The sequence below is a fragment of the Aspergillus pseudotamarii genome, assembly GCF_009193445.1.
Source record: "Aspergillus pseudotamarii strain CBS 117625 unplaced genomic scaffold BDV38scaffold_56, whole genome shotgun sequence".
NCBI lineage: Eukaryota > Fungi > Ascomycota > Eurotiomycetes > Eurotiales > Aspergillaceae > Aspergillus > Aspergillus pseudotamarii.
In genome coordinates this window covers 51,855-79,190 of record NW_022475070.1, presented here as the reverse complement: position 1 = coordinate 79,190, position 27,336 = coordinate 51,855, and the positions used below count along the sequence as shown (strand labels likewise).

The 27,336-nt window shown below is 47.4% G+C and overlaps 13 protein-coding genes across 13 annotated transcripts; 8 read left to right on the top strand and 5 right to left on the bottom strand.

The window, feature by feature from the left end:
- The first annotated feature begins 299 nt into the window (after positions 1–299).
- Positions 300–3,013, top strand: rlmA (SRF-type transcription factor RlmA). The gene is made up of 3 exons (XM_032051852.1): positions 300–674; positions 743–899; positions 962–3,013. The coding sequence occupies exons 1-3, from the start codon at positions 619–621 to the stop codon at positions 2,624–2,626; spliced, it is 1,878 nt and encodes a 625-aa protein (XP_031910262.1). The 5' UTR covers positions 300–618; the 3' UTR covers positions 2,627–3,013.
- Positions 3,014–3,669: 656 nt separating this feature from the next.
- BDV38DRAFT_165062 (MDR family MFS transporter) lies at positions 3,670–6,544 on the bottom strand. The gene is made up of 5 exons (XM_032051851.1): positions 5,867–6,544; positions 5,759–5,788; positions 5,388–5,698; positions 5,202–5,323; positions 3,670–5,150 (listed from the first exon to the last, which is right to left on the bottom strand). The coding sequence occupies exons 1-5, from the start codon at positions 6,158–6,160 to the stop codon at positions 4,042–4,044; spliced, it is 1,866 nt and encodes a 621-aa protein (XP_031910261.1). The 5' UTR covers positions 6,161–6,544; the 3' UTR covers positions 3,670–4,041.
- A 568-nt stretch (positions 6,545–7,112) lies between these two features.
- On the bottom strand, positions 7,113–9,928 carry BDV38DRAFT_273714 (uncharacterized protein; the record flags this gene model as incomplete). Its single annotated transcript, XM_032057721.1, has 4 exons — positions 7,113–7,135; positions 7,206–8,033; positions 8,875–8,963; positions 9,051–9,928. 4 exons carry the CDS (start codon positions 9,926–9,928, stop codon positions 7,113–7,115), a joined length of 1,818 nt encoding a protein of 605 aa, XP_031910260.1.
- Positions 9,929–10,349: 421 nt separating this feature from the next.
- On the top strand, positions 10,350–11,944 carry BDV38DRAFT_255828 (gamma-glutamylcyclotransferase). The gene is given in 6 exon segments (XM_032055468.1): positions 10,350–10,657; positions 10,740–10,771; positions 10,881–10,931; positions 10,942–10,945; positions 11,129–11,213; positions 11,272–11,944. The coding sequence occupies 6 exon segments, from the start codon at positions 10,563–10,565 to the stop codon at positions 11,794–11,796; spliced, it is 792 nt and encodes a 263-aa protein (XP_031910259.1). The 5' UTR covers positions 10,350–10,562; the 3' UTR covers positions 11,797–11,944.
- BDV38DRAFT_255824 (RNA recognition motif domain-containing protein) lies at positions 11,881–13,213 on the bottom strand. Its single transcript, XM_032055467.1, has 5 exons — positions 12,820–13,213; positions 12,637–12,709; positions 12,465–12,571; positions 12,282–12,376; positions 11,881–12,195 (listed from the first exon to the last, which is right to left on the bottom strand). The coding sequence occupies exons 1-5, from the start codon at positions 12,837–12,839 to the stop codon at positions 12,182–12,184; spliced, it is 309 nt and encodes a 102-aa protein (XP_031910258.1). The 5' UTR covers positions 12,840–13,213; the 3' UTR covers positions 11,881–12,181.
- A 1,356-nt stretch (positions 13,214–14,569) lies between these two features.
- BDV38DRAFT_255817 (uncharacterized protein) lies at positions 14,570–14,988 on the top strand. Its single transcript, XM_032055466.1, has one exon. It carries the CDS (start codon positions 14,626–14,628, stop codon positions 14,803–14,805), a length of 180 nt encoding a protein of 59 aa, XP_031910257.1. The 5' UTR covers positions 14,570–14,625; the 3' UTR covers positions 14,806–14,988.
- A 1,472-nt stretch (positions 14,989–16,460) lies between these two features.
- Positions 16,461–17,945, top strand: BDV38DRAFT_295473 (uncharacterized protein; the record flags this gene model as incomplete). The annotated part of the gene is made up of 1 exon (XM_032062715.1): positions 16,461–17,945. The coding sequence occupies one exon, from the start codon at positions 16,461–16,463 to the stop codon at positions 17,943–17,945; it is 1,485 nt and encodes a 494-aa protein (XP_031910256.1).
- A 1,465-nt stretch (positions 17,946–19,410) lies between these two features.
- Positions 19,411–19,924, top strand: BDV38DRAFT_255810 (uncharacterized protein). Its single transcript, XM_032055465.1, has one exon. It carries the CDS (start codon positions 19,541–19,543, stop codon positions 19,901–19,903), a length of 363 nt encoding a protein of 120 aa, XP_031910255.1. The 5' UTR covers positions 19,411–19,540; the 3' UTR covers positions 19,904–19,924.
- Positions 19,925–20,387: 463 nt separating this feature from the next.
- BDV38DRAFT_286042 (uncharacterized protein) lies at positions 20,388–20,972 on the top strand (the record flags this gene model as incomplete). Its single annotated transcript, XM_032060602.1, has 2 exons — positions 20,388–20,474; positions 20,535–20,972. 2 exons carry the CDS (start codon positions 20,388–20,390, stop codon positions 20,970–20,972), a joined length of 525 nt encoding a protein of 174 aa, XP_031910254.1.
- A 108-nt stretch (positions 20,973–21,080) lies between these two features.
- On the top strand, positions 21,081–21,459 carry BDV38DRAFT_164858 (uncharacterized protein). Its single transcript, XM_032051849.1, has one exon. It carries the CDS (start codon positions 21,189–21,191, stop codon positions 21,393–21,395), a length of 207 nt encoding a protein of 68 aa, XP_031910253.1. The 5' UTR covers positions 21,081–21,188; the 3' UTR covers positions 21,396–21,459.
- Positions 21,460–21,524: 65 nt separating this feature from the next.
- BDV38DRAFT_286041 (uncharacterized protein) lies at positions 21,525–21,952 on the bottom strand (the record flags this gene model as incomplete). Its single annotated transcript, XM_032060601.1, has 2 exons — positions 21,525–21,628; positions 21,688–21,952. The coding sequence occupies 2 exons, from the start codon at positions 21,950–21,952 to the stop codon at positions 21,525–21,527; spliced, it is 369 nt and encodes a 122-aa protein (XP_031910252.1).
- Positions 21,953–22,721: 769 nt separating this feature from the next.
- BDV38DRAFT_286040 (translation initiation factor eIF2 subunit beta) lies at positions 22,722–23,709 on the top strand (the record flags this gene model as incomplete). Its single annotated transcript, XM_032060600.1, has 3 exons — positions 22,722–22,782; positions 22,865–23,485; positions 23,543–23,709. The coding sequence occupies 3 exons, from the start codon at positions 22,722–22,724 to the stop codon at positions 23,707–23,709; spliced, it is 849 nt and encodes a 282-aa protein (XP_031910251.1).
- A 211-nt stretch (positions 23,710–23,920) lies between these two features.
- Positions 23,921–25,549, bottom strand: BDV38DRAFT_164917 (AIM24 family protein). The gene is made up of 4 exons (XM_032051850.1): positions 25,523–25,549; positions 25,005–25,458; positions 24,599–24,945; positions 23,921–24,528 (listed from the first exon to the last, which is right to left on the bottom strand). The coding sequence occupies exons 2-4, from the start codon at positions 25,381–25,383 to the stop codon at positions 24,322–24,324; spliced, it is 933 nt and encodes a 310-aa protein (XP_031910250.1). The 5' UTR covers positions 25,384–25,458; positions 25,523–25,549; the 3' UTR covers positions 23,921–24,321.
- Positions 25,550–27,336: the final 1,787 nt, after the last annotated feature.

Sequence of the window (27,336 nt, the reverse complement as noted above, 5' to 3'; positions counted from 1 at the left end):
AACCATCCAGCCTTTCTCATCCATCCATCCTTCGAATCCCATCCCAGAATTGACTTTGGCTCATCTTATCTGTTGTTCTGTCTCTCGTTTTTACCTTGGTGACCTGATCTAGTCCTTGCCTGCATAAGGGGGTCCCTTGTTCTTCTTCCCCCGACCGGTAAGACGCTGTCGCCCTTACGCGCTCCGTTGGTTCATCCCTCCAAATAGCGCTGTGCCAATCTCACCCCTCTTGTCTATCTGTACTTTCGCATTCTTTCTCATCCTTTTCTTTGTCCCCACTTCTTTTGGGAGATTTTGAAACGTTTTTATTAACGGCCTTTCGTTTTTATTATAATTATTTTTTAAATCTTCCTGTCTCTTAAAATTAAAAAGAAAATTAAAGGGGGGGAAATTCACGAAAGGAGCCTAGCAAACACAGTCGTTTATTCCACCGTGCTCTGGAATTCCTTTTTCCTTTTTTTCTTTTCTGTTTTTCTTTTTGGCGCTTCCCTGGGTTTCAACTCGCGCCACTAATTCATACAAAGACGCATACCTTCACGTCTACTCGCTATTCACCTTGCCTTCGGTGTTTCACCTACGCTCTTTACCCTTGTGTGATACGCTCACACTGTATCCCTCATGGGTCGGCGAAAGATCGAGATCAAGGCGATCAAGGATGATCGCAACCGTTCAGTGTAGGTCTCATCCTATACTCTATCGCTGGGTGCAAGTTGAAGAGCTAACATGATGCCCTGGTCTATAGGACTTTTCTGAAACGGAAGGGTGGTCTCTTTAAGAAGGCGCATGAGCTCGCGGTGCTATGTTCAGTAGATGTTGCTGTCATCATATTTGGTCACAACAAGAAGCTATATGAATTTTCATCATGTGATATGCGCGAGACCTTGGGTCGTTATCAATATGTTTGTCTCTCCAACTGTATGATATCGAGTCAAATTGTTAACATGCCATGCTTTGCCTTTAGTTCGGCCCACCACATGAGCATAAAGGCCCAGAGGACTTTAACGGCCGGCGCGATGACGACGACGATGAAGATGAGACCACACCTGCCCCTGAAGAAATGCATCCAACACCACCGCAAAACAACCCTCCGATGATACCCACTCATCTTCCTAGTCATCCCGGCTTCCAACATGTTAATCATGCGCCTTCCGCGTCCCCTCCCATTGGCAATGGACTGCCGTTTGATCCGCGGCACGGTACCCCTCAGCCTCAAGGACTTTCAAGGCCATCATCCAGAAATCATGTTCGCAGAGTCAGTTCCAATATCGGTACCCAGCAACACCATGCCACACCACCGCCACCTCAGAATGGATTTGCCTATATGCCCAACCCTTCCGTGTATAACCCGAATGCCCACCACGCTCTAGGTCAACAACCCCGACCCGGTCAGTTTGCGCACTTTGGCCCTCCGCATGGCGTACATCATGCAACCCCGCATCATCAGCATCAGCCTATGCCGCCGCAATCCATGCCGCCGCACACAATGCCGCCCCAGGCAATTCCATCGCATATTCAACAGCATCCCCAGCATCCGCATATTCTTGCACAGCAAACACCTATGGGTTTATCGCAACCGCCCCATCCGCAAATGTCCCAGGTCGCCCAGGCCTTTATCCCGGAGCAGGGAAGGAGTTCCATGCCGCCTGCGTTCCCGTCGGAGCAGCAGCAACAACAACAACAACAGCAACAGCAACAACCCCAACAACAACAGCGGACGGTCTCGCTTCCCGAAGCTCCAACGGACCAGATGCCTGGACCGCTGAAAGCCGAAGACAGCCAGTCACCGCCGCAACAAAGGTCGATATCATCGAAATCACGTAGTATCTTTACGCCGATTGATGATCGTGGTTCGGTCTTGGCTCGCCACTTTGGGGTCGGTCCACCTACGTCGCCGCGCAATGAGAACCCACAAGTGAAGCTTGAAGTTTCACATAACGAATCAAAGGGCAAGAAGGGACTCAGTCAGCCAGTGGCGCCTCCGCCTCCACCACGAGCCGCGACTGAAGCGCCGCGTCCTCAGCCGGTGCCTGAGATCAAGCCTCCCGTTCGGACGAACAGCGGTCAGTTAAATACGAAACGTCCACAGCTGAAGGTGCAAATACCCAGCGAGAATTCGGACCGGGGCAGCGCAACAGCAGATTCATCCTCCCGCGATTCCGCAGGGAATAAGACACTTACACCAGCGAAAGCCAATCCTGACGGCAACCATTCCGGTGTAGTGTTACCTCCGCCTTCGCCTTCTGCCGGTGCCATTCTCAGTGCAGGCGCTCAGGGACCACCGAATCCGTTTGCCCGGCCGCCTCCCCCTAGCACAGCTGCTCAGAATAACAATGCATATAGTAGTAACAACAACAACAACGGCAACAACATAGAGACGCCGATATCTGCACTTCCTAGCCGCTTCGTGTCAGATGCACTTCTTCCTTCTCCATCTAGTTTCTTCCCTGAATGGGGTTTTGGCCGGTCTGGTCCGGATAGTAATATGCTTCCTAGTCCTCTGACCTTCCCCACTCCCGCCGTTCAAGCGGGTCCCAGTTTTGCGCGTGAAGACGATCAAGAGAAAAAGCGCAAAAGCCCCGATAGTGGACCAAGTGCGGAAGGGGCACCGAAAAAGGCAAAGACATAGCCTCCCTTGTTGTCTAGATTGATAATTGCGGTCTTGTTCTTTCTTTCACTGTCTCAGCTATGGCATCGTGTGGCGTTAAGGAAGGTATGAATACCTAGTCGGGTGAGCGAGTTGGATATGTCTCTTTTGTTCATTGGATATCATTTCCCCTTTCCAGTCCTCTCTACTTTCGCCGTGGCTTCCGCTTCCTTTCCACTGTTATACCCTTTCCTTTTGCCGTTGGATCTTATTGGCAACCTCGCCTTAAGCGCTTGTTTTCGAAAAGCTCTTTCCGCATGAGATTCTCAGTCTCTCTCGTCTTTCCCATCTCTTTGACCAGGACAGAACAATCTTTGGCCTTCTTTCTATAATCACTTGGGGATGGCGTTCCAGTATCTGTTTATTTTATCCTTTAAAATTTGGTAATGTATATAAGGATGTTTGAATAGGAATAAAAATGTTGAACAGGATAGTCAGGCCAAGTTGGGTATTGTGATGAGTTTACCACTATATATGTGGTTTCCATAGAACGACCGAGAAAAGTTAAGTGACTGCACCATCCTTTCCATGTGGATCATCCGAGTAAACCTAAAAGTACGGTACCAATTGAACAGGACTGAATCTACGATCGACTACCTAAACCGGCGTATACTCACGTCATTGCCGATAAAGTTCAGATTAGGTTTGCAGAACCATATCGCATTGACGTAAGCAGCTATACATCAACTTAACTAGCACCAGCAAACCCTCATGTACCTAATACCTGGGATCTAGTACAGTTGCAGGATGTAAGTAATGATGTGCAGCTTACTAAGTATAGTATACATAACCACCTCCCGAACAATCAAATCGTGTAAGTACTACTGTGTGCATACGTGTGATAAGGTTATCTATCTGTCGGAAAGCCCCGGCTGTTTAGCAGTGATGTCATTTTTAAGAACTTATTTCTTGGTTGTATGAAGTTTCTGGTGTAGAGGTAAGGCACTAACTAGCAAGAGAATAATAGTTCTCGATAATAAATTGGTCTTAGTATGTGTGAAGGATATGTTGAGCAAATTCTTTTCTGCCAACTTTGTTAAACCCTTAGATGGCAATCTCTGCGCTGAATCTGTATGAATGTATGTATTTACTCCAGTTCATCATTTTCCAATCTAATATACATAATTTCAGTAACTCCAGCTATCAAGCAACTCCAGAAATCCATGTTGAAGTGGGTATAGCAAGAAATTAAGGCAATTCAAGAAGCAAAACCAGCAAACTTTTTTTCTCTCTTTTTTCACGGTCTGAACATGCTCATAATACCCACCGGGAGTATTAACAACTCAATCATTATAGGGATAGGGGACGCCAGCCTTGAAGAAAAGAGCAAGAAGGGTCTATTATGCGTGTAGACTGTAACGTGTATGTTTATGGGAAGAGAAGAAGCGAAGGTGCTTTTACACGGTCTCCTTGGATTCGGGCTGAGTCTCGCCTCTTTGCGCGGCTAGGATCTCCTGTCTTGCGCGTTCTTGCTCTGCTAGACCCGTCTTGGTGAATGTGTGTGCCTTGCTGAGCACGACGGGTCGGATGAGTAGACTGACTAGTAGCCCGAAGCCGATGATGGCCGTGTAGAATATCCACATCCGGCTCAGGGTGAAGGTGTATGATTTCAGGACGACGTTCTTTTGGGCTCCCGGGAGTGCTCTAATGAGGTCGCCCTGGGAACCGGAGAAGGACGAGGCGAGCGCGGTGGCTTTCTCGGGCCCGATCGCGGTTGAGATCTTAGGCATTTGCTGGCGGAGGACATTTTGATACACAACGGTACCGAGGACGATGGACATGGCGGCGGAGGTTTGGCGAAGGAAGCCGAACGTGGAGGTTCCGGCGGCGACATCACCACGGTGGATGTTAGCCTGGAGGGCAACGAGGGGTGCCTGGAAAACGGGCCCGGAGCCAAAGCCGGCGATTAGTTGATAAATGATGATGCGAGGCCACGAGGCGTAGTATTTCAGGTCGATGAGGAGTCCGTAGCCGAGAGTCATGAAGAATAATCCACCCACGATAAGCTCGCGGTAGCGGCCGGTCTTTTTTATGATGAAACCAGTGCATGCGGAAGTGAAGGAAAGGCTGAGAACGTTCGGAAGCACGTAGACACCGCTCATTATAGGGTTGGCGAGAAGTACAGTCTGGAAATAGAGCGGGAGGTAGTAGGAGCCTGCGATAAACACGAAACTGTGGCAGAAGCAGACGAGGAGGACCAGGATGTTGTGCCAATTCGTGAAGAGTCGGATCGGTATAACGGGATATTTTGCGACCTTCCATTCAACCACCATGGCGATGGCCCACGCTACTACTCCGAAGACGATGAGGCAGATGACAGTGGCCGAGTCCCAAGGGTAAGTGATGCCACCGTACTCCAGACCAAACAAGAACATGAGCGTCCCTCCCATGATCAAGACGATACCTATCCAATCAATGGCTTTTAGACCTGCTAGAAGCGGGGTTTTTTCAGCCTCGATCTTAAGGAACAGAACGAGGATCACAAACGAGACGCCCCCAATGGGCACTGGTAAACCACATTAGCATAGTTCGGCCTGCTGCTCGCTGGTTTCCTTACAATTTATATAGAAACACCAACGCCAAGTAACGTTGGTGGTGAAGGCGCCTCCAACGATGGGACCTAGAGCACCTGCGATTGCCCATGTAGATCCGAAAAGACCGTAATACATCGGCCGTTCTCTGAAGTATAAACCGATTAACAATCGTCCCTTGAAAGGGAGAAAGCATAGATAAGATGACTTACCGGACACTGAACAAATCAGAGACACAGATATTCACCAACACGATGATACCACCACCCCCAACACCTTGAATCGCTCTACCCACCAGAATCATCGGCAGATTAATAGCCAACGCGCAGATCAAACTACCTACGAGGAAAGTAAAATTGGCCAGCAACAAAATCCGCTTTCTGCCCCAGATGTCACTAATTTTACCCCAGAGAGGCACCGCGGCGGCATTAGCAAGCATATACGACGAAGCCATCCATGAATATCCACTCTCCGAGGCATTGAAATGAGAGGCCATTGTTGGCAGGGCCGTGGAAATGATTGTCTATACCAGTCAGTTTACATCTGAACTATGACGACACATGCGAGCAATCCCGTCACTTACCATATCTAAAGCTGCTAGGAACAGGACTAACTACAGGTTTCAGTATGGTTAGCCGTTATTTCATCAAAGATGTACTTGAGGAGTAGAAAAGCAAAAGTAAGTTCTTACACAAAGCGCCGCCATGACAACAACGATCTTCTTCTTCCCCAGCTTCTGCGCCTGGGAAGGCACTCGGCCCAGCGAGGCGCCGGTTGCGACTTTTTCCATAGTTCCATCACCGTTCGATTCATCCGGATGCCTTTCCTCTGAAGATTGACGATGGTGGTTCGAAGTGTCGGTGTCCGCCAAGCTGGGGTCCAACTCCACTGGAGCTATTTTGTCGCCCGTTACAATCTGACCATTGCTGGGCGTGTGGGTATCATGTTGATCCCGGTCTTCAATGGGATTAGAAAGCGCCGTCATTCTTCACGATGTAAGAATGCACGGCCCGTCGAGAATGAAATTGGATCAGACTTGACTTGACAGGCGAGGGTTTGGCCGCTCTGTTGAGGAGAAAGGGACCAAGAATGAGCTCCCAATCTGGTGTGGCGGGCAGATCCGACATTAAAAGACCGAGTGACTCAAGGATATAGTAAAGGATCAACATAAAGAACGAGGAAAGAAACGTCTCAGAACACCGAGGAGAAACGAGAAAAACTCTAGCGCAGCCGCTAATGGATTCCCATTTGTAGTTGCTTAGACTTCTCGGCGTGAATGAGCCAACCAAAGTGAGAGAGGATGCGGTCGAGACTCAGTTCCTATAAATGAGAGTACGGAGTATCGAGCTATAACGTTGACTAAGTTGTCGGTCTTTCGGAAGGGTCCCGAGCCTGTCGGACTTAAAAGCTTTCAATGACCGACTCCCCGAGGGATCTAAACCAGCAAAGACCAAGATGTACTCTGTACATGAATGATTTGCCTTTTCTTTGGGGTAATCGGAGATTTTAATTTTAATTTTCCTTTGATTATCTTCACCAAACAGAAAATTCTCCACATAGCATTTAAATTTATGCAAGTCGGAGAATTTCCCAAGGAAATGACATGCCATGACATCCATCCCAAGAAAGGTTTAGGGGGGTTGTTTTTTTTTTCTCACTGGTATCGTACTTCGTATTCATTACCAAATCAATTGCAAACCGGTCCGTATTCTTATCATGAGGTACTACCGTTTTATAGTACAGGTCAATGCAGCCTTTTAACACAAAATCATCACTACCTACAAGTAGCTAGCATGCAAGTACACCGAATACACTTTGCATGTCACTTTTCGCTGGATCGCCGGTGCTTGAATTATGATGCTCCATAAACAGGGTATAATAGTAGAACAACCAGAAAAGATCAACGCAGAGATGCACAAGAACTCCTTATCCACCCTCTAGTCCTGTAGTTGCAGGATTTCTATACGTCATTGCGTCAGTAACTGGCCAAGGTAGAAGGGCAAAAAAAAAAATTAAAAAATTTCCCATACCAGTTAAGAACTCCTCAAAGCTCACAGTAATGTAACCATCGCGGTCATCGTCATACCGCTTGAACACGTCCGTCATCCGTCTCAAGCTGATACACGCCTGCACAAACAGGTCGAAGCTCATTCCCATCTTTCCGGGGTGAGCAGGCCCACCACTCATTTGTCGTCCCTTGCTCTCAAATGTGGTGAAAAGCACCGTCACAAACGGCTGGCTTAGTCGGTATCCGAATGCGAGGAGTGCGTTCTCAAACTCCTGGAGGCTGATGCGCCCGCTACGGTCGACATCGAATCGGTCAAATAGCTCCCGCCACGCGGCTAGGTAGCGCCATAGCGACACAAACTCGTCGAACGAGATCGTTCCACTGCTATTCCGGTCAAACATGCGGATCATCATCTTCACCGTCTTAGGGTGAAACGAGGTGAAATCGCCATTCACCAGAGCGGAGCCCAGCTCCAACTCGGTCAGTGAACCAGTGTGGGATGCGTTGGCGGCGCGAAACAGCGGGAAGAGTTGTTGCGGATCGTCATCAGGGACAGCCAACGGAGGCGGGTTTGGAGACCGTGGGGGCCGAGATGAGGGCTGGGGCCGATTGCGCACAGGCTGGGAAGGGGGTGGCCCAAACCCATAGTTCTGTGGAGGTGGGGATGGGTGCAGTGGATGAGTCCGGTGTTGGTTTGCTGCTGGTGCGGGTAATGGCTTGTTCATGTGCGCACTCGTGACGGGAACCCGAGGTGGGACTCCACTAGAAGAGGGGTTGGGGGATGGTCGAGATGGTTTACTCTGCTGGTGATGATGCTGAGGGCCGGTTTGCATGGCACCGATCATCTGAGCTACCTGGCGTTATTTCATCAGTTATGGAGGGGTCGATCAGGGAAACTAAAGCACTCAGTCGGTCGGTACCTGTTCGGGCTCTGCATGTCTGGTCCAATTTATGCAACATTAGCGATATACGGCGCATCCTGAAAATCATCATCTGCGACCTCAACTTACGCTGGCAACGCATCTGGGTTGTAAGATTGATTGTACGCCATGGCGTTGTCTATTCGTGTCGATCCAGCTGACGTAACCGAGGTTTGGTATGGGTTTAAGGAAATGAGGTTTGGGGGAGGGGATGCTTGACGCGGGAAACGCGCTCTTTATAGCGATCGGACAAGCCACTCAACAAAGAAGGAAGAGGAATCAGGCAGAGATAAGAAAAGGATTTTGGTCAGGAGTTTCAGGAGGGAGTTAGTGTTTGCGTTAGCATATGCTTCTTCGTAGTCAAAAGCGGAGCGCGTGGGGCACTGGTTCGAAAAGCTGATTGCCAAGAGTCTTAATATGTTGAATCAAAGGGGGAGGGGGGCGATCAATATACGAATACGCGGTGGCAGAGAGAAGATCAACAAACTAACGGGTAGGAAATTGGGCTCCAAATGGAATGAAAGGAAGGTTTTCTGAGAGAAAGAATCGCTTCAGCCCTATCCCACCCTCTGATTCATTTGTTTATCCTGATTGAGTATGGCTCTCGGGTTCTCCTCAATTCCCGGTGGAGCTAATGTGAGTCTGTATCTATATTTATCTTTTTTTTTTTTTTAACCACAGTCCGTACTTATGGTTCGGTTAACTTGTTCCTTTGCCTAATTTAGTATTACATTATCCTTCATTCCCCAATTAGCTCTCGGATTTCTGGACACTGCTCTTGAAGAATCTCAATGATCTCCTTCCACGCCTTGACCTGGAATTCCTTTCCTTCCGTTCCCGTTGTCAGCGCAGTGAATTCGCTGCACTTGTTAGCACATAATAGTAAAATCCGACAGAAAACCAACGAAAAATATAAAGAAAGGAAAGGAGAATGAGAAGAAACATACTCCAAATACCCGTCACTCCTCCAGCATTTTCCGTGTGATTCTGCTCCCTGGTATGTGGCACTAACTAGCGACCGACTTCCTTGCTCTGCTGTGCGAGCAAAGAGCTTATAGAACAGCCAAACAACCCATCGCTCATAGAATCGACCATACTGCCGTCCAAGCGACGACACACACAGTCCCGGGCTTATCGTATTAACAATGACTGGGAGAGTTCCATTCTCATTCCGTACTCGATCAGCCACCGTCTTCAGAGCATACTCCAGCAGCAGCTTAGAGATGCCGTACTGCCTTGTCCCACTAAAGTGTCGTGGATCATTCAAATGCTCCAATAGTGGCCCCTCCGTCCGGAGACTCGTAGCCTTGACCTGAACAAACTGCTGGCTGGAAACGACAGCAAGATGCGCCGGGTTCGAGTCAGATGAGCTGTCTCTTAGCTTCGGAAGGAGCAGAAGCGCCAATAGAGAAGTGGACAACGCGTTAACCTGCAGCGTTTCTTCCCATCCCTCCGGTGATGCGGTATACACTTTATGACAGAGACCTGCATTGAGGAGTGCGATGTCTAGCTGCTTGATTTCCTTTTGAATGCGACTCGCAAAGGTCTTGACGCTTTGGAAACTGTTCATGTCCAGCTCCCATACTTGGATCACTCCCTGTCTGGTCGTGCGCTTTTCCAGCTCGGTTTTGGTTGCATCTCCTCGTTCTAGGCTGCGACTGCCGATTATTAGCGACTCCACGCCTAAATTCAGAAGCTTGATGGCAGCTTCAAAACCCAGGCCAGACGTGGCTCCAGTCAAGACGACGGTTTTGCCGGCAAAGGAGACTGTTGGGTCGACTGGGAGAGTGTACTGTGTTCGGAGCAGGCGTAGTAAGCTAGCCATGGTAACTATATTTCCACGAACAAACAAAAATGCGATATGCTGTGGATGGCGTTTGGAGTAGATGATTTGTTGGATAGTCGAACAAAAGCAATGCCAAGTAATAAGCAGCTATTAAAGAGTCCTAATCCTTATTAAGAAGGGTCCACACCATCTAGATTACCTTGTAGTATGCTTTTCTTCACAATTAAGGCTGATCAATAAGCAGGGGGTTTTAGTCAAACCTGAGGCAGCAAGAAGAGACGGAAGGATAATGTCGGCTGCAGCGGGGCATCTACTTGAAGGCTATCCGAATTGATTGGTCCAATGTTGCATCAACTTCCATCCCACATTGATAGTGAGCAAACAGTACAAACACATGGGGTGGATTGTACAGCACATTCTTTGCAATGCTCAGTAATGAACATATACCTCTAAGGATAGCCGTTTCCCTACATTTTTAATGATAACGTTGAAGGAAGCTAGAGGCCATCTATCTATTCTGGATTTCCGCTGCTGACAAAGCCTTGTTTCTAGAGCTGTTTCTATTTTACACACTTTCGTTTCCATCTCAAAATCTATATACATTATAGAGACAAACAGACCTTGTAACCATAGAGCAGACGGTTAATATCCGACTCTATTAGACGGGTCTGACATGGCTTCTAGTAATGAAAACGGTCATGCTTCTCCAGATGGCAGAACATGGCGCAGTTACTTCCCAGACGGTGATCTATGGGTATTTGGATATGGGTGAGTCACGTTGGTCCTGGGAAGAACAGTATCTTCGGTGTTCTACGAGAATTTTTAATGAACAAACGCTAATGTTGCCAAGGAGCTTGATCTGGAAGCCACCACCGCATTATGGTACGTCACTCTGGCTTTGGCCTAAGGGTTCAGAGATCTTGGCCAAGGAAAAATGGCGCAGCACTCTTGCCGGTCTCCCAGACTTCAGCTGATATGCGACCTCGTATAGATCAAAGAGTCCCGGGTTATGTCAACGGCTATGTGCGTCGCTTTTGGCAGGTTCGTCACCCCTTGAACTATGGAAACCTTTGCCGTGAAGCTTGAAGTTCCGGGACTTTCCTCATTTTCTCCGTTTTTCCTTCTCCCTTACCAAGCATGGCTAACTTCATGCTTGCATCGTATAGGCTAGGTGTGCTATAGACTCTTGAAACGGGCATTCGGTTGCTAATCTCCGAGCTACAAAACTGACTTATTCAGTACCGACCATCGAGGAACGCCGGAAAATCCCGGACGAGTAGTAACGGTCATAGAACGAGGATTCTGGGAGACATTGAATGACCCGGTATGTGGCCATTTCCTGTTAGTAACTAGACCTGTCGCCTCATATTACCACCGTGCAGCTCGCACACCTTGAATCATCGTCGTCAGCAGCTCGAGTTTGGGGCGCAGCATACCATATTCCCGCTTCGCACGCCGAAGAAGTCCATGATTACCTCGACGAACGCGAGATTGACGGATACACCGTGCATTACACTCCATTCTATCCGTTCTCAGGATCAAAGACCTCGGGGTCAGATTCTAAACCGCTAACCTGCATGGTGTATATCGGGCAACCCACCAATCCACAGTTCTTGCGTGACCCAGCCCGTCGTGAGCCGCAGGATGTTGCGGAAGTGATTAGTCGCGGACGAGGTCAGAGTGGGAAGAATACCGAGTACCTTTATCTGTTAGAGAAGGCACTTGAGGGTCTCGGGCTCGGAAGTGCCGATGGTCATGTCACGGATTTGGTTCGACGGGTGAAGGCTATTGAGGAGGAAGACGAAGCGGCGAGAGATGAAGAAGCGGCTGAGAGGGATTTACAGAAGTCGCTTAGTCGGTCGGAGGAGGAAGCACATCGGGCTTTCCAAAACGAGGAAAGAGTGTGATTTTGCATTGATGTCTCTTTATGATCCGTGGTCGGCGGTCAAGTGCAGGGCTTACATAGACTACATGGTTTCAGGCTGTATAGGTTTCGGTTATAGATTGAAATTGTTCTCTCTGTCATGGAGATTCAATATTAAATGAGCAATGGAGGTATGATCTTAAAAACAGAGATAAAGCATCCGTGATTCATCAAAACCATGCTTCCGCCGTCATACTGCGTTTCAATTCCTCTTCTGTGATCGTGTCTCATGAAGTTTTATCGAGATAGAAGCTTATCAGAGCGATGAAATCTGTTTGAACAAAGCACGAAAAGGACCAGCCCAACTACACCATACTTCGATCCACGCTTTAGTTAGAGGTAGCGTTCGTAGGCTGGTTATCAGCGTTTCAATCACGCCAGTCTGTATATCGTTAGCTCCATCGGAATACCAATAAAGAGGACTGCGACGCCCTTGGATGTAAAGGACAAGCAAAATGGATTACTTACTGCCCCCGTTATATCCGCCACGGCCTTGGAAGCCGCCATTGTTGCGAGGAGGTCGTTCAGAGGCTTTGTCGACGCGGATTTGACGGCCGTCAAACCTAGATTTGTAAATCTTCGATCCAACGCGGAGAAGTTGCGACAGCACTGTGGGATGGAAGGGATCGCAGTAAATAAATGAATGCTCACTCCTGGTTGTTCATCTCTTGCACGGCAGCATCAGCTTCAGCCTCCGTGGCGAAGCGGACGAATCCGAATCCGCGACTGCGACCAGTGTCACGATCCTTAACGACGACCTAGACATTATTAATACAACCATGGCAGAGAGAGGAAATAGCTCTACGGTAACTGGATTACTAACAGCGTCTTCGATCTGACCGAACCTGGAGAAACCATCACGGAGACCCTCGTCGGTGGTGTGCCATGACAGGCCGCTGTTCGTCAGTGTCAGTGAATATTCAATTAGAAAATCCCTGTAGAAGTGGGAAAGGGATGACAGCTGATATGGGAGGAGTGAGGGGAGGAAGGAGGTGGGTAAACAGACCCAATAAATAGTTTAGACATTCTGAAGTCCTTGTAGAGTTGAACAGAGACTAAGAGGGGAGTTAGTAGAGAAAAGAGGAATAAGAAGGATGAAGATGAGACGAGATTTGTGCGATAAAATGATGGTTCGGCTGAAAGAGGAGGATGACAATGGAAGAAGAGGGCCCGTGGGGAACATGAATGTGAAGGAGGCTACTAAGGTCCTAAAGAGCCGATTTGCAGAATTATTAGTTCTTATCACGTACATTTATTCAAGTGGAACCGCTGCAGTGACTAAAACTGTCTGGAATCATGCACCTTCACTGTTAAGTTGTTGCTAGAGAAGGGAATCTCTGGCCAAAGAAGACCAGATCCAACTGCACGTTGTGCCACAACCTTTTTTTTTTTTTTTTTTTTCGCCTCTCTCCTTCTAATCTTTAGCGAAGACTTGACTGAGCGATAATAACCTTGAAAGCGGGGGGAAGGAAAGGAAAGGGAAATAAAATAGTATGTACACCTCTCATACGCTCTTTCCTCTCCCACTCGCAACACAAACAACCAGCCTGAACGGTAACAATACCCAAATACTGCACCACGGAGGGGGGGTCCGTTTGCATTGTTTTGGATTGGACTGATTTTAAGACGCTAACCCAAGCGTTGCGGAACACCTCCGGTTCCCCTCATTGTCAATTCAATTCTTTTTTTTTTTACTTTTTTTTAATCTTTTCTGATCTTTTTTTATTTTCTTGTCCTGGATTCTTAATAAAGACAAGTACCAAGTCTTAATATTAGAACCAAGTAGTGGGTGTAAGTGTAAGTGTAAGCATCTAGCTTCACTTCGGAGGAAAGCACGTACACTTTATCTATATACATTTACCGTCTGATGTACTACTACTACTGCTGCTGCTGCTGCTACTGTAGGTATTCCGAACAGTTATTGTACCGGTTCAGGACGTCCACGCAACATACTAATTCCAATCAACTTGACCTTGATTATCCTTCTGTTACACAACTCTTTTTTATACATAACTTGTATGCTGACATTCTTCTATGTGCATACTATCGTTTAGTATCAGACTCACTGAATAATGGGATATGGCCAGATTGTATAACTGGCCTTACTACAGTAACTATAGCTGTACTGGGTATTATGACCTGTCTGTAGTTGAGAGGTGAATAAACAGTCATGTGTACCAGGATATCAACTTGAATTCACTGCGACCTTTCTTCCCTTTTCAGACATTTCAAAATACCTCAATTCTCACTTTCCCTCTTATTTTACACCAACATCTTATTTGTTCTATTTCGTCATGGATGAGCCGACTAATGAACTAGTGCTACGCCTGATGTAAGACGATGCGAGAGGCGCCCTTGGACTCATGAAGGGCAAGGAGAGGTCTGGTCAAACGACTGACTATGAACTGGCGCTCACTGAATGGACTAAAGAGCTCCGTCATTGCGCGTGCATATTTGAAGACTACAACATGGCGAAGAACCTAGTGAAGGCTGTTTTCCATGATGGTGTTGCTCTCGCAGCTGCAACTGAAGAGGAAAACAGATCCTTCTAGGATCGAATGACCGCACTACAACTGGTCGGCCTCAACCAATCAACCCCTGATCAGGTATTGGGGCAGAAGCATGCTGCAATGACTGGTCTAACTGGTCTGTGGGAGATTCCAATACGGTGTTGGAGCAATCGGGACCTACAGATACAGTTGAAGTTCGAAGTTCAGGTTTCATCAAGACTGAGTCCCCAGGGGCTGAAAGCTCGAAAGTTGCCGCTGCCCGTAGTCTTGACTGTCAGACACACCTCAAATGTGTAGCATGTATGGAAGCCATGCCATATTTAGACATATTCAAGGCAGCCTGTTCCCATTACTACTGCAGGAGCTGTATCGGCCGCCTGGTGCACGACTCTTTTGCTGACGAGTCACTTTTTCCACCTAAGTGCTGTCGTGTGCCATTCCCTTTACTTACAATGAAGTCACTTCTGGACGAGATGTCGTAATATCGTGGAACTAAAAAGTGGCTGCAATCACATCACGTAAGTGCATAAGCAATTGGGTTTTCTTGCCTTTGCTATGGATATCTCTCTGATGATACTTGATTTTCTGGTTCAGATGCCGTTGTGGGTTCGAATTTTGCTACACCTGTGCCATGAAGTGGAAGACATGTGGATGCGAAGTATGGGACGAAAACAAACTACTCGACAGAGCACACCAAGTTGCCTCTGGGATCGAAGACAACCCTCAGTCTGCATAGCAAGAGGTTCAGATGGCAGCACAGGAACTTCGTGAGCAGCACAACTGTAAGCATGATCGCTGGAGAAGGTGTGATGGAAAATATTCGTGCGATGTGTGCCACGACCAGCTTCCTGATTTCATCCTACGATGCCAGCGCTGCAAAATTGAGGTGTGTGTACGTTGCAGATATAATCGTCTCTGATCCATGGATAACTATGACCGCATCAGAGGAGACAAGGTTCAACATGAGATTTTCCATGATGGAAATGACAGACGGGGAGGGGTTTAAGGATCTGTATTAAGAGAGCAGCTCTCATGGGTCGGTTTCAATATGATCATGGGAGATGGATATTGGAGTGTTTGTTCTAAAGAAGTAGCGAAATAATAGGTGGACGTAATACTACTACTTATGTTAGGTCATTCAGTTGCAAACGCATGTCACGAGGGTGGTTCTGTATTTGGTAATCGTGGCTGCCTGAGTACGTTTACAGTTCCGTCCGGTTTCTTCAGATACTCAGTTGGATGATGCCACAATGGCAGCCATACCTCTCAGCCAGACATCCTAACATGTCTCCAGGTCTTTCTATTTGCTAACTATCTACTTCACGTTTCGACCTATCAGTCTCTAGAAACCCCTATTCTATCTGCCAGACACACTTAAGCACATCTCGCACCGGCTATTTCGATGGGTTCAAGATCACAGTCCCGTATTTTAGAGTGGTTGAGAATGATCGAAGACGAGGTTGTGCCATCTGACATCCCTGAATGGTCGTACCCAGGCCGTAATTTCCCCAAAGTTCAAGACCTTTATGGTAAACTACCGGTCATCGAAGACCAACTAAGGAGATCAACATCAATGAAAGAGGGCGGTACTAATTTACCACACCTTGGCCTCCCATCCCAGCAAGTCGCACATGTGCCACACGTCCAGGAAACAGCACTGGAGACGTATAAGAAAGAGCACTGCCTTGAGTCAGTAGGCCCTGTACCGTGTCTCATGTCTTTTCAGAAAGCTGCCAGTAGGGGAAAGAAAGAACGATATGGATATGAGCGCCGACCACGCCACAAGACAAAAGGCGACCGTTATGTGTACAAGGGCAAGATATCTCATGAGGAAGATGGTAGGGTGACAAAGACTAAGAGAAGAAGGTCCGCAAAGAGGAATAGAAAGCATACCATGAATGATAACTTCCACGCCTCTAATGTGGCTCGGGATCGATTGACAGTGAGTCCAGAGAGACAAAGCAACTTGATGAGACCATGCTAACCATATCCATAGCTTCAATCTAACATGAACCTAGGTCTGTTTCAGATGGGCAGAACATCGTCACCGGTCAAGGCTCAGGGTAAACTTCCTATCTTTCTGAGTTTGGGTCCGAAACTAACAGATTGATCAGGGGCTGACCTCAGCTTTTCGGAAATGAAGTTCCTATCATACAGAGCACGAAAAGACCGTGAGACAGCATGTAATTATCCAGATAAGGAAGGAAATGGAATTGTATGTCGGAATTCACCGAATAAGAATCCAAGAGGTTGTTTGACATTATTGAATGCTGCCGATGAGCGAGGAGGTCGTCAGGCGAGCGATGTATTTCCTCATGAAACATCAGTATATGGACATGGTCTGAGGAACACCATGCTTCAGGTCTACACATACGCAAGCAGTCAACACCAGAACGAAGGAAGCGAGTGTATATCTCGGACCGCCACAGCATATACATGGTCTGAGAGTGTACGTGAATATTCCGCAATGGATGACCCATGCGAGTGGTGCACGAGACAGCTTCTCAGTATCGACTGGGACGCCCAAGATAATAATGAAGCGACAACAATCGAATCCACAAGGAAATATTGGAGTCTGGAGGAGCTGAAATGTCTCCTGGATCAGCGAAAACTGCTTTGGGATTCATATGCTTCTAGCCCTGTTGTGTGGACAAACGAGAGCTCTCATTGGAGAAGTCGAAAACGCAAGCGATCCCAGTCTATCGGAGAGGGGGAACCTTCACAGACCCCGAAGAGGGTCAATAAGCATAATAGCGAAAACAAAGCAGAACGTTATGGGGCCATTGGCATTCCTGCCACCAATCATCATGACCCGGCATCTGAGCCGCCTGCACTTAGGAGTAGTAGAGATACGGAAGGCGTGTCAATGCACATGTTGCATGGGCAGCCTGCACCGGCGTCACCACAAGCCTTCGACCAGGCAGACATCATCGAGCCGCCTACAAGCGACTTCACACTTTACCCCGGTACGGCGAGCTTCATTAGCTCTTCGCTACAAAATCAAAAACCGAGGTCTGTGATGCAGTTCCACGACTCCTGCAGATTGAAAGAAGCAAAAACATCATCGGCATCTGTAATGATTTGGGATTATGACAAGTCGCCGGCACAGTTTGCAAATATAGCGGTACCCCTACCGGGAGGGGATTGTGCCTTGATTGAACAGACTTTAAGTGCTGCATACGATGTGATTATGCAGTCAGAGGAGGACCCCTTGTACAAACATCCTAAGCACCGAATGGTAGACACACCATTGAGGGACGCTTCCTCTGGCGTAGGCAGCAGTGGGAACATATTTCAGGTACCAGATGATTACCATGGCTTGCCAGCTAACTTAGCGTCATACTGGCTCCCTGGGGTTGCATCAGAGACAGGAATTTTCTCGCACGGTTCGTATGATTCCACCGAGCAAAAGCGTTCCCTGGGCCTCCCCCAGCCAAATTATGCAGTCCAACCGCAGTACTTCACCGGACAATTTCCGGAAGCTAGATATTCTGCAGGAGAGACCCCTGAAGTGGTAATGACAAAGGCGGAGTCTAGACCGACCACAGCCATGGTCTCGGGTCTGCAGGAAGCCCTTCTGGGTGGGCTTAAAGGGTTTTGGCGACAGCAGAAGTTGTATTAGGGGTTTGCTCTTAGTGGGTTTTGACTCTGGTATTTATTTTCATACTTGGGCTTTGCATTGAACACCGAGTTTCATGCATGGTATTCTACCTGTGATATCTTGGTCATAGACGTATTTCTACGGAATATTGACTCGTAATTTCAAGTTCAATAATGTACGCGAGGATGCCTTTATTTCATAAATTATGAATGGTCACTGTCCTTTCTCCAACAACGGCCGAGACATGGAGATGACGAAACCATACTTATGGGAAAAGATAAACAAACCACAGACCCAAGGGAATGGATAATAGTCCCACTGATACACCACCAAGCATCCTTCCGGCCGAACGAACCCAGCAATTCGGAATGACACTGGTGGAAGTTTGCCGTTTGGACAACTGGCAGTCCCTAGCCCCAGCGATCCGTTGCCTTCAGCCGACTGATCGACAACTCTTTAATTTCGGTTTTCTTTTCTTTTTCCATTTTTTCCTTCGCCCGTTCGCCTGGAGCATGAGGGGATTTGGTGAGGGGGCTAGTTCCCGATTGAGTAAGACGGTGTGAAAAAGGAAGGATAGCCTTGTTTTCTGAGAAATTCAGTGGTAGACTAAATGCGGTTGTATGAATCCATATAAGAGCGTCTACTAATAACCCTAATGTCTTTCTCTACCTCGGAGCACCATTATCTCATAGCTTTTCAAATCTTCTCCCTCTCTTTCATGCCTTTTGAAGAAGAGGAACAAGAAAGATAAAAGTAAAGGAAAAGTAAAAGAAAAGCCAAAGAGGGAAAGAAACCGACAGTGTACGGAGTAGTACTCTAACAACTACTAACAAGGATCATGCTGTAGTTCGTATTACTACATGAATTAAGTTATCCCATAAAAAAGCCATTCCATACAGTGAACCCTCATCTCTTCTTTTCTTTTTTTTTTTTGTCTTTTCATTTACCAATTCCGGACACACTAGAATTCCTTCTGCGCAGAAGGAGTCTTTAGTGTATGCGGAATTATTCATGTTTTGCACTCTAGATAATATCAGATTCCCCTTGGACTTATTCATGCACAAACCCTAAAACGGGAGTTGAACCAAGTCCCTGGGAAAATAAGCCCATTAATGATCACACGCTTTTCCTTATTATTATTTTCCCCCCCCTTCTCTTTGTTCCATAATATTGGTAGTATTCACGGAAAGGCTAGGATCCGTCCTGGAAGTATTGACTCGTCCAGTGCAAAAGTACGTCCAAAGTACCTGTACATTTGCCTATTTGGAATATAACCCGGTAGAAAAAAAAAAAAAAAAAAAAAGTGAGGAACTTGCGAGAGCCTGAGAGGAACAAAGCCCTGCTAAAATTGGTTCCTTCGCACCATATGTCTTCTTTAGTCTCCTAGAATAGTTAGAGCAAGGTCAACGTCACCGCTGATCTAGAGGTCTGGCGCTTCAGCCGTACTATGGGCGATCTACTGTTTTAGCATGAACTTTGGGGGAAGAGGAACGCCCGCACGGGCCCTTGCGAGACACCCAGGTTGCTGGGTACGGTTTCAGCCGCTGTGTGTTGTGCTGTACAAGGCTACCAGCGTCGGATTTTCTTGTTGTTTCTCCGTTTCCTGGATTTGGCTTATGTTTGGTCATGATGTGCATGCGTGGAGTTGGCTAGTGGATGGTTCTTTTCTTTTTCTGTTGTGTTCGTTTGGACGGACTTCGGTACAACCCGCCCAGGACACAAGGCGAATGGATGTGAGCAAATCTCTTGAGGAGATTTTCTCATATTACTGCAGACCCGACCGTTTCATATCTGCAGCTAATTCTGCATGGATGACCAAAACACCGGGGATAAAAGTACTATTGTCCTGCCACGACAGGCAGCGGAAGTATGCACTGCTTTCCCCGGATAGAGCCTCGAGGAGACAGGCTCATGGGATATACGCCGTCGCCGTTAAGCCACATTCAAATCCCGGTGATTGCGATATTGCTGCCTTTTGACTCGTTGGATTCGGATGGGTGGGGAGGATAGGCTATCGGAACGACGGAGGGAACAGGGGACGTGGGTGCCTTGTACTTCACTGGAGACCCGGGGCTGTGGTTTCCAGTTGCGTTTAGTCTTTATTTGTGCATAAGGCGTGGATGTATGTGCCTGATGGCTTGGGTTGACACCATCCATTGGCGTGATTTGACTGACTGACTGACCGACTGATTTGACCTGCTGTTGACGGTATCTTCGTCGTTATGGGTCAGGTACCGTAGATAAGCATGTTTGCCTTTAACGTGTGCTTGGCTTGGTTCAAGCAGATACCGCAAGTGCACTGCATATAAAGAGCTGGTTAAATCACCCTGGCGATGTGGCATAGATTGTTACGGTTGCTATTGTGCCTGGGCTCGGCGTCTGTTCACCTTCATTAACCTGTTGGGCGTTTGTTTAACTTTCTCCCTCCTCTCCAATAACATCGACCACCACAGTCAATACAAGATGCCCTCCAACCCTTGCACCAAGGAGACGCCCAACAGCAACTTGACTGAGAGAAACCTCGCTTTGCACAATATCATCGAAGAATCTGTAAGTCCAGCTGCCTCCCTCCTTACAGTGAACACTGGACAGTATCTAACTCTACCTCAGGAAGAGTCAGGCAACGGTGTGACGTCGTGGATAGAGAAAGTTATAGCTGATGAGCGAATCCATCAATACTTCTCTCAGCTCGGGATCCAACGCTTGAGCGAGCATGACCAAGACAATGTCGACATCGAACAGGCTATGGATCATCTCAGTCAGGCTACCTTCACCTCGAACTCCGCAGAGACTCATAACCAAACCAATGAGAGCCTGAAGCTCTTTGAACAGCAGCCAGGAGTTTACCGCGAGACCCCTCTTGAACGCTTCTTGACCCCGGACGGATGCAGTGACCTTAGCTTTTACGCTCGGGAAGCCCTATCACAAATGGGCACTGAACTTGGAGATATGGAGGGACAGGATAAGCGCAAAGCGAAAGCCAAGGAAAATATGGAATTGGTTACCCGCAACAAGCGTAGAAAGAGTGAGGAAGGGGCTGTTAGGTGATTGAGAATAGGTAGTCGAGATTGGATCTGAGCACCGTCCAACATGGACTGTTCAACAAGAAGATAGTAAACATTGAGATGAATTAAGTTTTCGTGAACTGCCGCGAGCCTCCCAAACTGCCCCTCCGATTTTATAATATTCAAACCCGGAAACACATCTCGAACAGATTTATGTATATGCACTGAAGTTTGATTGGGTATAATTGTATCACAAATTATGCTGAAACGCTGCTCATCTGGAACCATCTTTGGAATGCTCACCCAACATTTCACCAGATCATCAGCTGCTTGTTTTAAAAAGGCGTACCTGTCCCTTGGTCCCGTGGGATCAACCAGCATTGACACGCCGGACTTGTGGTTGCATACACAGGCTAGACAGTATAAAGCTGCGTCTCCCAAGACCGATCAACCATACGAAATGTAAGCACGAAGTTGCTTTACCTGACACGAGAAAGAGCTAAGGCTGGCGGAATGTGATGGTACTGTTGCCATGTATATGTCTATCGACGCCAAGGAAATCTAGTATAGGGTCATGCATACGGCTTGATCCGAATCATAGGGAAGCAAGAGCTGCAACGGCGCCTGCTCCCTTGAATGCCGCCTGGTTTTTGACGACAACCTCAACAGGGTATTTCCACTCCATGAATCTGGTCCAGCCTACGCACATAGTCAGCATGTGGCCCACAAAACTAACGCACTCCCATAGATCAACATACTCCAGTAGGCACACTTCCTTCCCAGGTACTTCCCCACGAAGGGCACGACGACCATGGTCAAGAGGAGCTCCAACTGCTCAATGCTTTCTCGCCATTCCTCCTCGGCGTCAGAGTAGTCATCTGAGAAGATATCTAGGTCCGAGGAAGAGGCAGATTCTGAGGGAAGAGAGGCGACTTCATCATCTGAGATGTTGTCTACAGAGGAGACCATATAGGCCGACGTAGCGAGTGACGGGTTGGAGGCGGAGGGTGATGGGTACGACATGGTGAACGGCTCTGGGACACTTTTGAACAATAGGAATGGAGGGAAAAGACAAGCAGATTGTAAGCTGTCAATCAAGCAGTGGCCCGCCTACCGCTTGAAAGAGGATAGCGGCATGAGTAGGACCCAGTTAATGTCCTTAGGAAGAAGATCGAGATCGGATGCGTTGATTGGAAGTGAGGTTGATTGGATAGTCTGATGTAATCCAGGGGAGGCCCTCACGTGCCCCGACTCGTACAATATCGTAAAATTACGCCGTACCGAATGGGTTTGACTCATGGGTCACGTGAAACCGACCCGCGATAACAGATTCGCCATCAGAGTCGTCGCAGATACGGTTCTCAGCGGAAGTTTCATAGCGACCTCATCGTCTTGCTCAAGAGCATCATTCTTACTCCTGGAAATTGGAATTTTGGTCTGTCTTGGTGGAGTGTGATACCCCTGTCTGCGCTCACAGCCCGATAGTGATTCAATATGGCGGATACCACTGTACGTCACACGCTGTTTTCCCTTACCGATCGTCCTCCCACATTTTCTTCACCTTTCAATCTTCTCAACCCCAAACCCCGTTACTTTCCCACTCCGCTTTCAGTTTTGATAGTAGTGCTGTGCTGCATTGCGAGCATTTACTGTCTACCTTCTTTTTGACGTCTGGGAAATTTTGATTCCAGAACCCTCTTATCCGCTAACGTTATCTGGCGGGGCCGAACAGGTCGAACAAGCTCCTCAAAAACAACGCAAGTCAGTCGCATTCAGTGAGGGCTCTGTCATCATGGATACCAACGGCGAAGTCACGGAGGCGCCTAAGGTGGAGAAGCCCACCGAGAATGAAGGTACGATTACCCGAATCCTTTTTCGTTATGTTCAGTGCATTTTGTTAGAGATCCATGTCCGGTAGTCTAATTAAAGAAACAGCCACAGCCGACAAGTCGGTCGACGAAGTTACCGAAATGTTCAAGGGACTGTCCAAGAAGAAGAAGACAAAGAAGCCTAAGGATGCAGAGGCCGGTGAAGGCGACGAAGCTTCCCCCGCAGCTGACGGCGAATTCGACCCCACCGCCCTGAAAAAGAAGAAGAAGAAGACCAAGAAGGTCGACGCAGGCGATTTCGAGGCCAAGCTGGCCGAGGCTGGTGCAGCAGAGAAGGGAGCTGAAGAGACAGAGGAGGTCCTCCCTGAGGGTGATCTCGAGGCCGGAACTGGTATCTGGGCCCACGACGCTACACAAGCCATCCCCTACTCTCTGCTTGTCTCCCGATTCTTCTCCCTCATTCAGAGCCACCACCCCGACCTTCTTTCCAGCGGTGCCAAGTCGTATAAGATCCCTCCTCCTCAGTGTCTGCGTGAAGGTAACCGTCGTACCATTTTCGCCAACATCGCCGATATTTGCAAGCGTATGAAGCGTTCCGACGACCACGTCATGCAGTTCTTGTTCGCCGAATTGGGTACCAGTGGCAGTGTTGACGGCAGTCGTCGTCTGGTCATTAAGGGTCGTTTCCAGCAGAAGCAGCTTGAGAACGTCCTCAGAAGATATATTGGTACGATGCCTCGCTTCCCCCATTTATTAATCTGACATCCATCTAACATATAACCAGTCGAATACGTTACTTGCAAGACTTGCCGCAGTCCTGACACCGAGCTCAACAAGGGTGAGAACCGTCTGTACTTCGTTACCTGCAACTCCTGCGGATCCCGTCGTTCCGTCGCCGCTATCAAGACCGGTTTCCGTGGCCAAGTCGGACGCAGAAAGAGACAGGGTTAAACGTGGTGTGGCGTCTTTGGGGGAGCCATGGTGGCGGTGGTTGTATTTCCTTGCGACTATCTTTTGGCGATTTATGATTTTCTTTCCCCCTTTCGTATAAAGATTTCTTTTTTCTCTCTCCTATGTGGATGATGATGACGACGTTGAGAGTAGTGCTTTATGGAAAAGGAACTCAAAAGTAACTAAGAGACGAAGTGAAGACAATTTGGCATGGCATGATACGTATATGGATTTGTATGACTTTTTCATAATCTTCTCTTCTAATCTTGAACATATGCTTTAGTAGAAGAACCCACGGACAATGGTGCCATAGGATTCACGGCTTCGTTAAAGAATGAAGTGATACAGGGACTGTAACTGTCTGGAGGAAGGACTGTGGCACACCTCAATTTATGTAATCAAGACAGACCCAATAACCAAGCAGAGACCGAATAGTGCTGCTATGGTGCAGACAAAAAAAGGGAAAGATGGGGTTCACGCTAACATACAAACAGTGCCAAACGCCAACAAGGGGAAAGAAAGAAGTCAGTTTTACCATTGGAGCAGAACATGGCTCTTTACGTGAATTTCGATTCCATGCGCTCCATCCCACCGACAATTGTTCGTCAATCATTATTTAGTGCTGATGTGAGCTGCAAATGCGCCAATATTTCTTGTTTGGAGATATACTGTTCCTGGGCCTTCGAATTTGCATGCAAGCCCTTCGGCCGAGCTATACGTCGACCACATACCGCCTGAAGCTGCACGAGTCATTTTGTATTTGCAATTCCAGGCAACAAGGTAGCCGTTGTCGACCAGGTAGCTCTCGCCTTCTGCAATCTAAATGAAACAGTTAGTTATATTGTTGGACAAAGGAAGGCCAGCCCACCGAGGAAAATGACTATCTCACATCTTTCCTAATAACGGCACCAAAACTCTGGAGCCACAGAAGGCCAACACCAGACATGTGGTAGATAATAAAACCTTCTCCAGAGAATACTGCCTTGGTCAACCCCTGAGATTTGTAATCCTTCTCAATACCGGCTGTTGCAGCTAGGAAACCGTCTTTGCCAACTTTCCAGGTTTCGTCGCCATTGAGACGAAGGACAATTATGTCACCCAAAAACGGAGGAGCAAGTAACAGCTCTCCAGGGCCTGTATATGTGGAGAACGTCATCGACCCCGCAAGCATCTTCATGAAGCTGAACTTCGCGCCTCCCCTCAGTGAGATATTTCCGGACATTGCGATCATAACACCTATGCCGGTGGTCAGCTGGATGCCATGGCCCTTGGAATTGAATGAGCGCGATGCATACCTGGCTTAGCCTCTATTGGGCATCCCATGGCCAATTGCAACGTTAGGACCGAATTGGTATCTCGATGGCTGATTCTGAAGCTGCCACCGTTGAATGTTCCAACTTCATCTTGGTTGGATGCAGGTAAAGGATTAGCAAGTTGTGGTTGTACAGCTACTGGAAGCGCCGGGGGCGTCGATGATAGAGGAGGCGACACCGAGTCTGACCTGTACAGGTTGTTGACTTCGCTATTCGCTGCATACGCTGCAGCATTGACTTCGATCGAGGGCGGGCTTACAGCAGGCGCTGTCTGTTGCCTTTGGGGTGGAGGGAAGTTGAAAGTTGGGGGTGGGAAATCCGACGTGCTTTGGACGTTCGCCTGAAGAGCTATGTCACCCATAAGATTATGTTTTTTTTTTGCCTGAAAATAAAACAATTAGGAGAGGTGCCACTGTACTTGCGGATCTCGGGGGAGCTGAGACCGTACGTCGCATTAGCATCTTGTTGTGATATATCAATGTCAGAGATAGGCCACTCACGAGGAAATTGAGGGTCTTGAGGTGGAGGAGGGAAGTAAGTAGTCGCCATGGTTAGGGTTGTGTTTTCTTTGCACCTAAGACCTATGAAGGTCTGGTATCCGAAATTTTTCTTATTTTATCTAGCGACAAGCTAAGGAAAGTAAATAGAATGAGTGTGGTAGCAATTGCAATGAATTAAGGGATGTTCAGATTCGAATATATACACACAAGCGTTTTCAAAGCTTAGAGAAAGTTGGAGTTGGGGTACATAAAAAGGTCACGCTCGGGAGCACATCCTGAATTATTATAGGCTTCCAGTTCAGCAAAATGCACGGCTAGGAACATGCACGGGAGGTAGTGGTCTCTGTAAGCGCTGAGGAGTTACGGTTCTTGCAATCTGATTGATCTGGGGGTTGTGGACACGGCGCTTAGAGACAGTAAACTGTGATACGACCTGCAGCAAAGCACGGCCGATCATGTCAAACTTGAGACGAAACTCTTGTCTTGGAAAGGTATGTTCTAGCCAATAAGAAATGAGTATTACTCCGTCGTAGAGATGCAAGCCAAGGCGTGGATCGAATCAGGAGAAGGAGAAGGGAAGAAGTGGGGTAATTTTTACTACTTCGAAGGTTACTTGTAGCATTTCATGGAGGTAGTAAGTAGTACTAATGTACCTTACCTACTGTTGTCCATCAAATGACAACGTCACAATCGTGAGTCGTATAACTGACCTTACTTCCACTAGGTATCCTTCCATGTCTGGTTGTCATTTCTTATTGCGTTCTTGCTTCTTTGTGTGCTTTATCACCTGAGGCGTTTCTGAGTCGCTATGAGCGACTAAGCTTGCTGACTTGCAACTCGAATGAACAACGAAAATAGACTATTCTAAGCGCCTCGGTCAATTTACTAGCTGCTCCTCCGAGCATATTGCAACCAAGAATCATGAGAGTAAGATGTTACAAAGACGACATGCATAACCCCAAAATGACGGAGGCGCGACAGTGGTACTCGGATTTAATTAGCCCTAACAACCACCTACCCTGCCAATTTTGCACATCATATCAAAATCATATCCCTTCTTGGAGCAGTGCGATACAGTCTAGCATCTCAGTGATAGTTGCTATAAGCTTGGTAAGAGATGTCTATGGGATGAAGCTACAAGCTACCTCGATACTCTGTACCCCCTCAATAATTGCTGACCAAGATGTTCTGTTCATTGGCGAGATCTTGATCTCCTCTGGCGATAAAGTGCGATCAAACACAATATGAACCTACATTGCTTAAACCAAGAAAAGGAAGAACGAAATATCTATAAATAAATAAAACTAAAAAAAAATGAAGAGATTCTTGCACCGCTAGTTGACATGGCATATGCGGAGTACAATAGTTCAAAACCATCATGATAATACTTGAGCATAACAGATTGGCCATCCCCCACCACCCAAAAAAAAAAAAAAAAAAAAAAAAAAAAAAAAAAAGAAAGAAAGAAAGAAAGGATTATTATATATAATAGGCGGTTATAGGCTGTCTCTGGTTCATGAATATTGGTAGGTGCCTCAATGTGCTGGAGCGTAGAGTAGATTTCCCCATTCTTGGTGGAACAATGTAGTAGTATCAGGGACTTTACTCAGGTGAAACAAGATTGTGTGAGAAAATAAATATCTCCATATTGCCCAGAAACTAGTTTGAGATCGTTCACATAGCTCAGGTATGCTTCGAGGTCAGGAAGTAAAGAGCCACAGCGATAGAACTGAGAAAACCCTCACTGAGTGAATAACACAACTAGCTTCTCAGAATACTAGACGAGGGTTAATATATCAAGTTGAAAGAGAGGT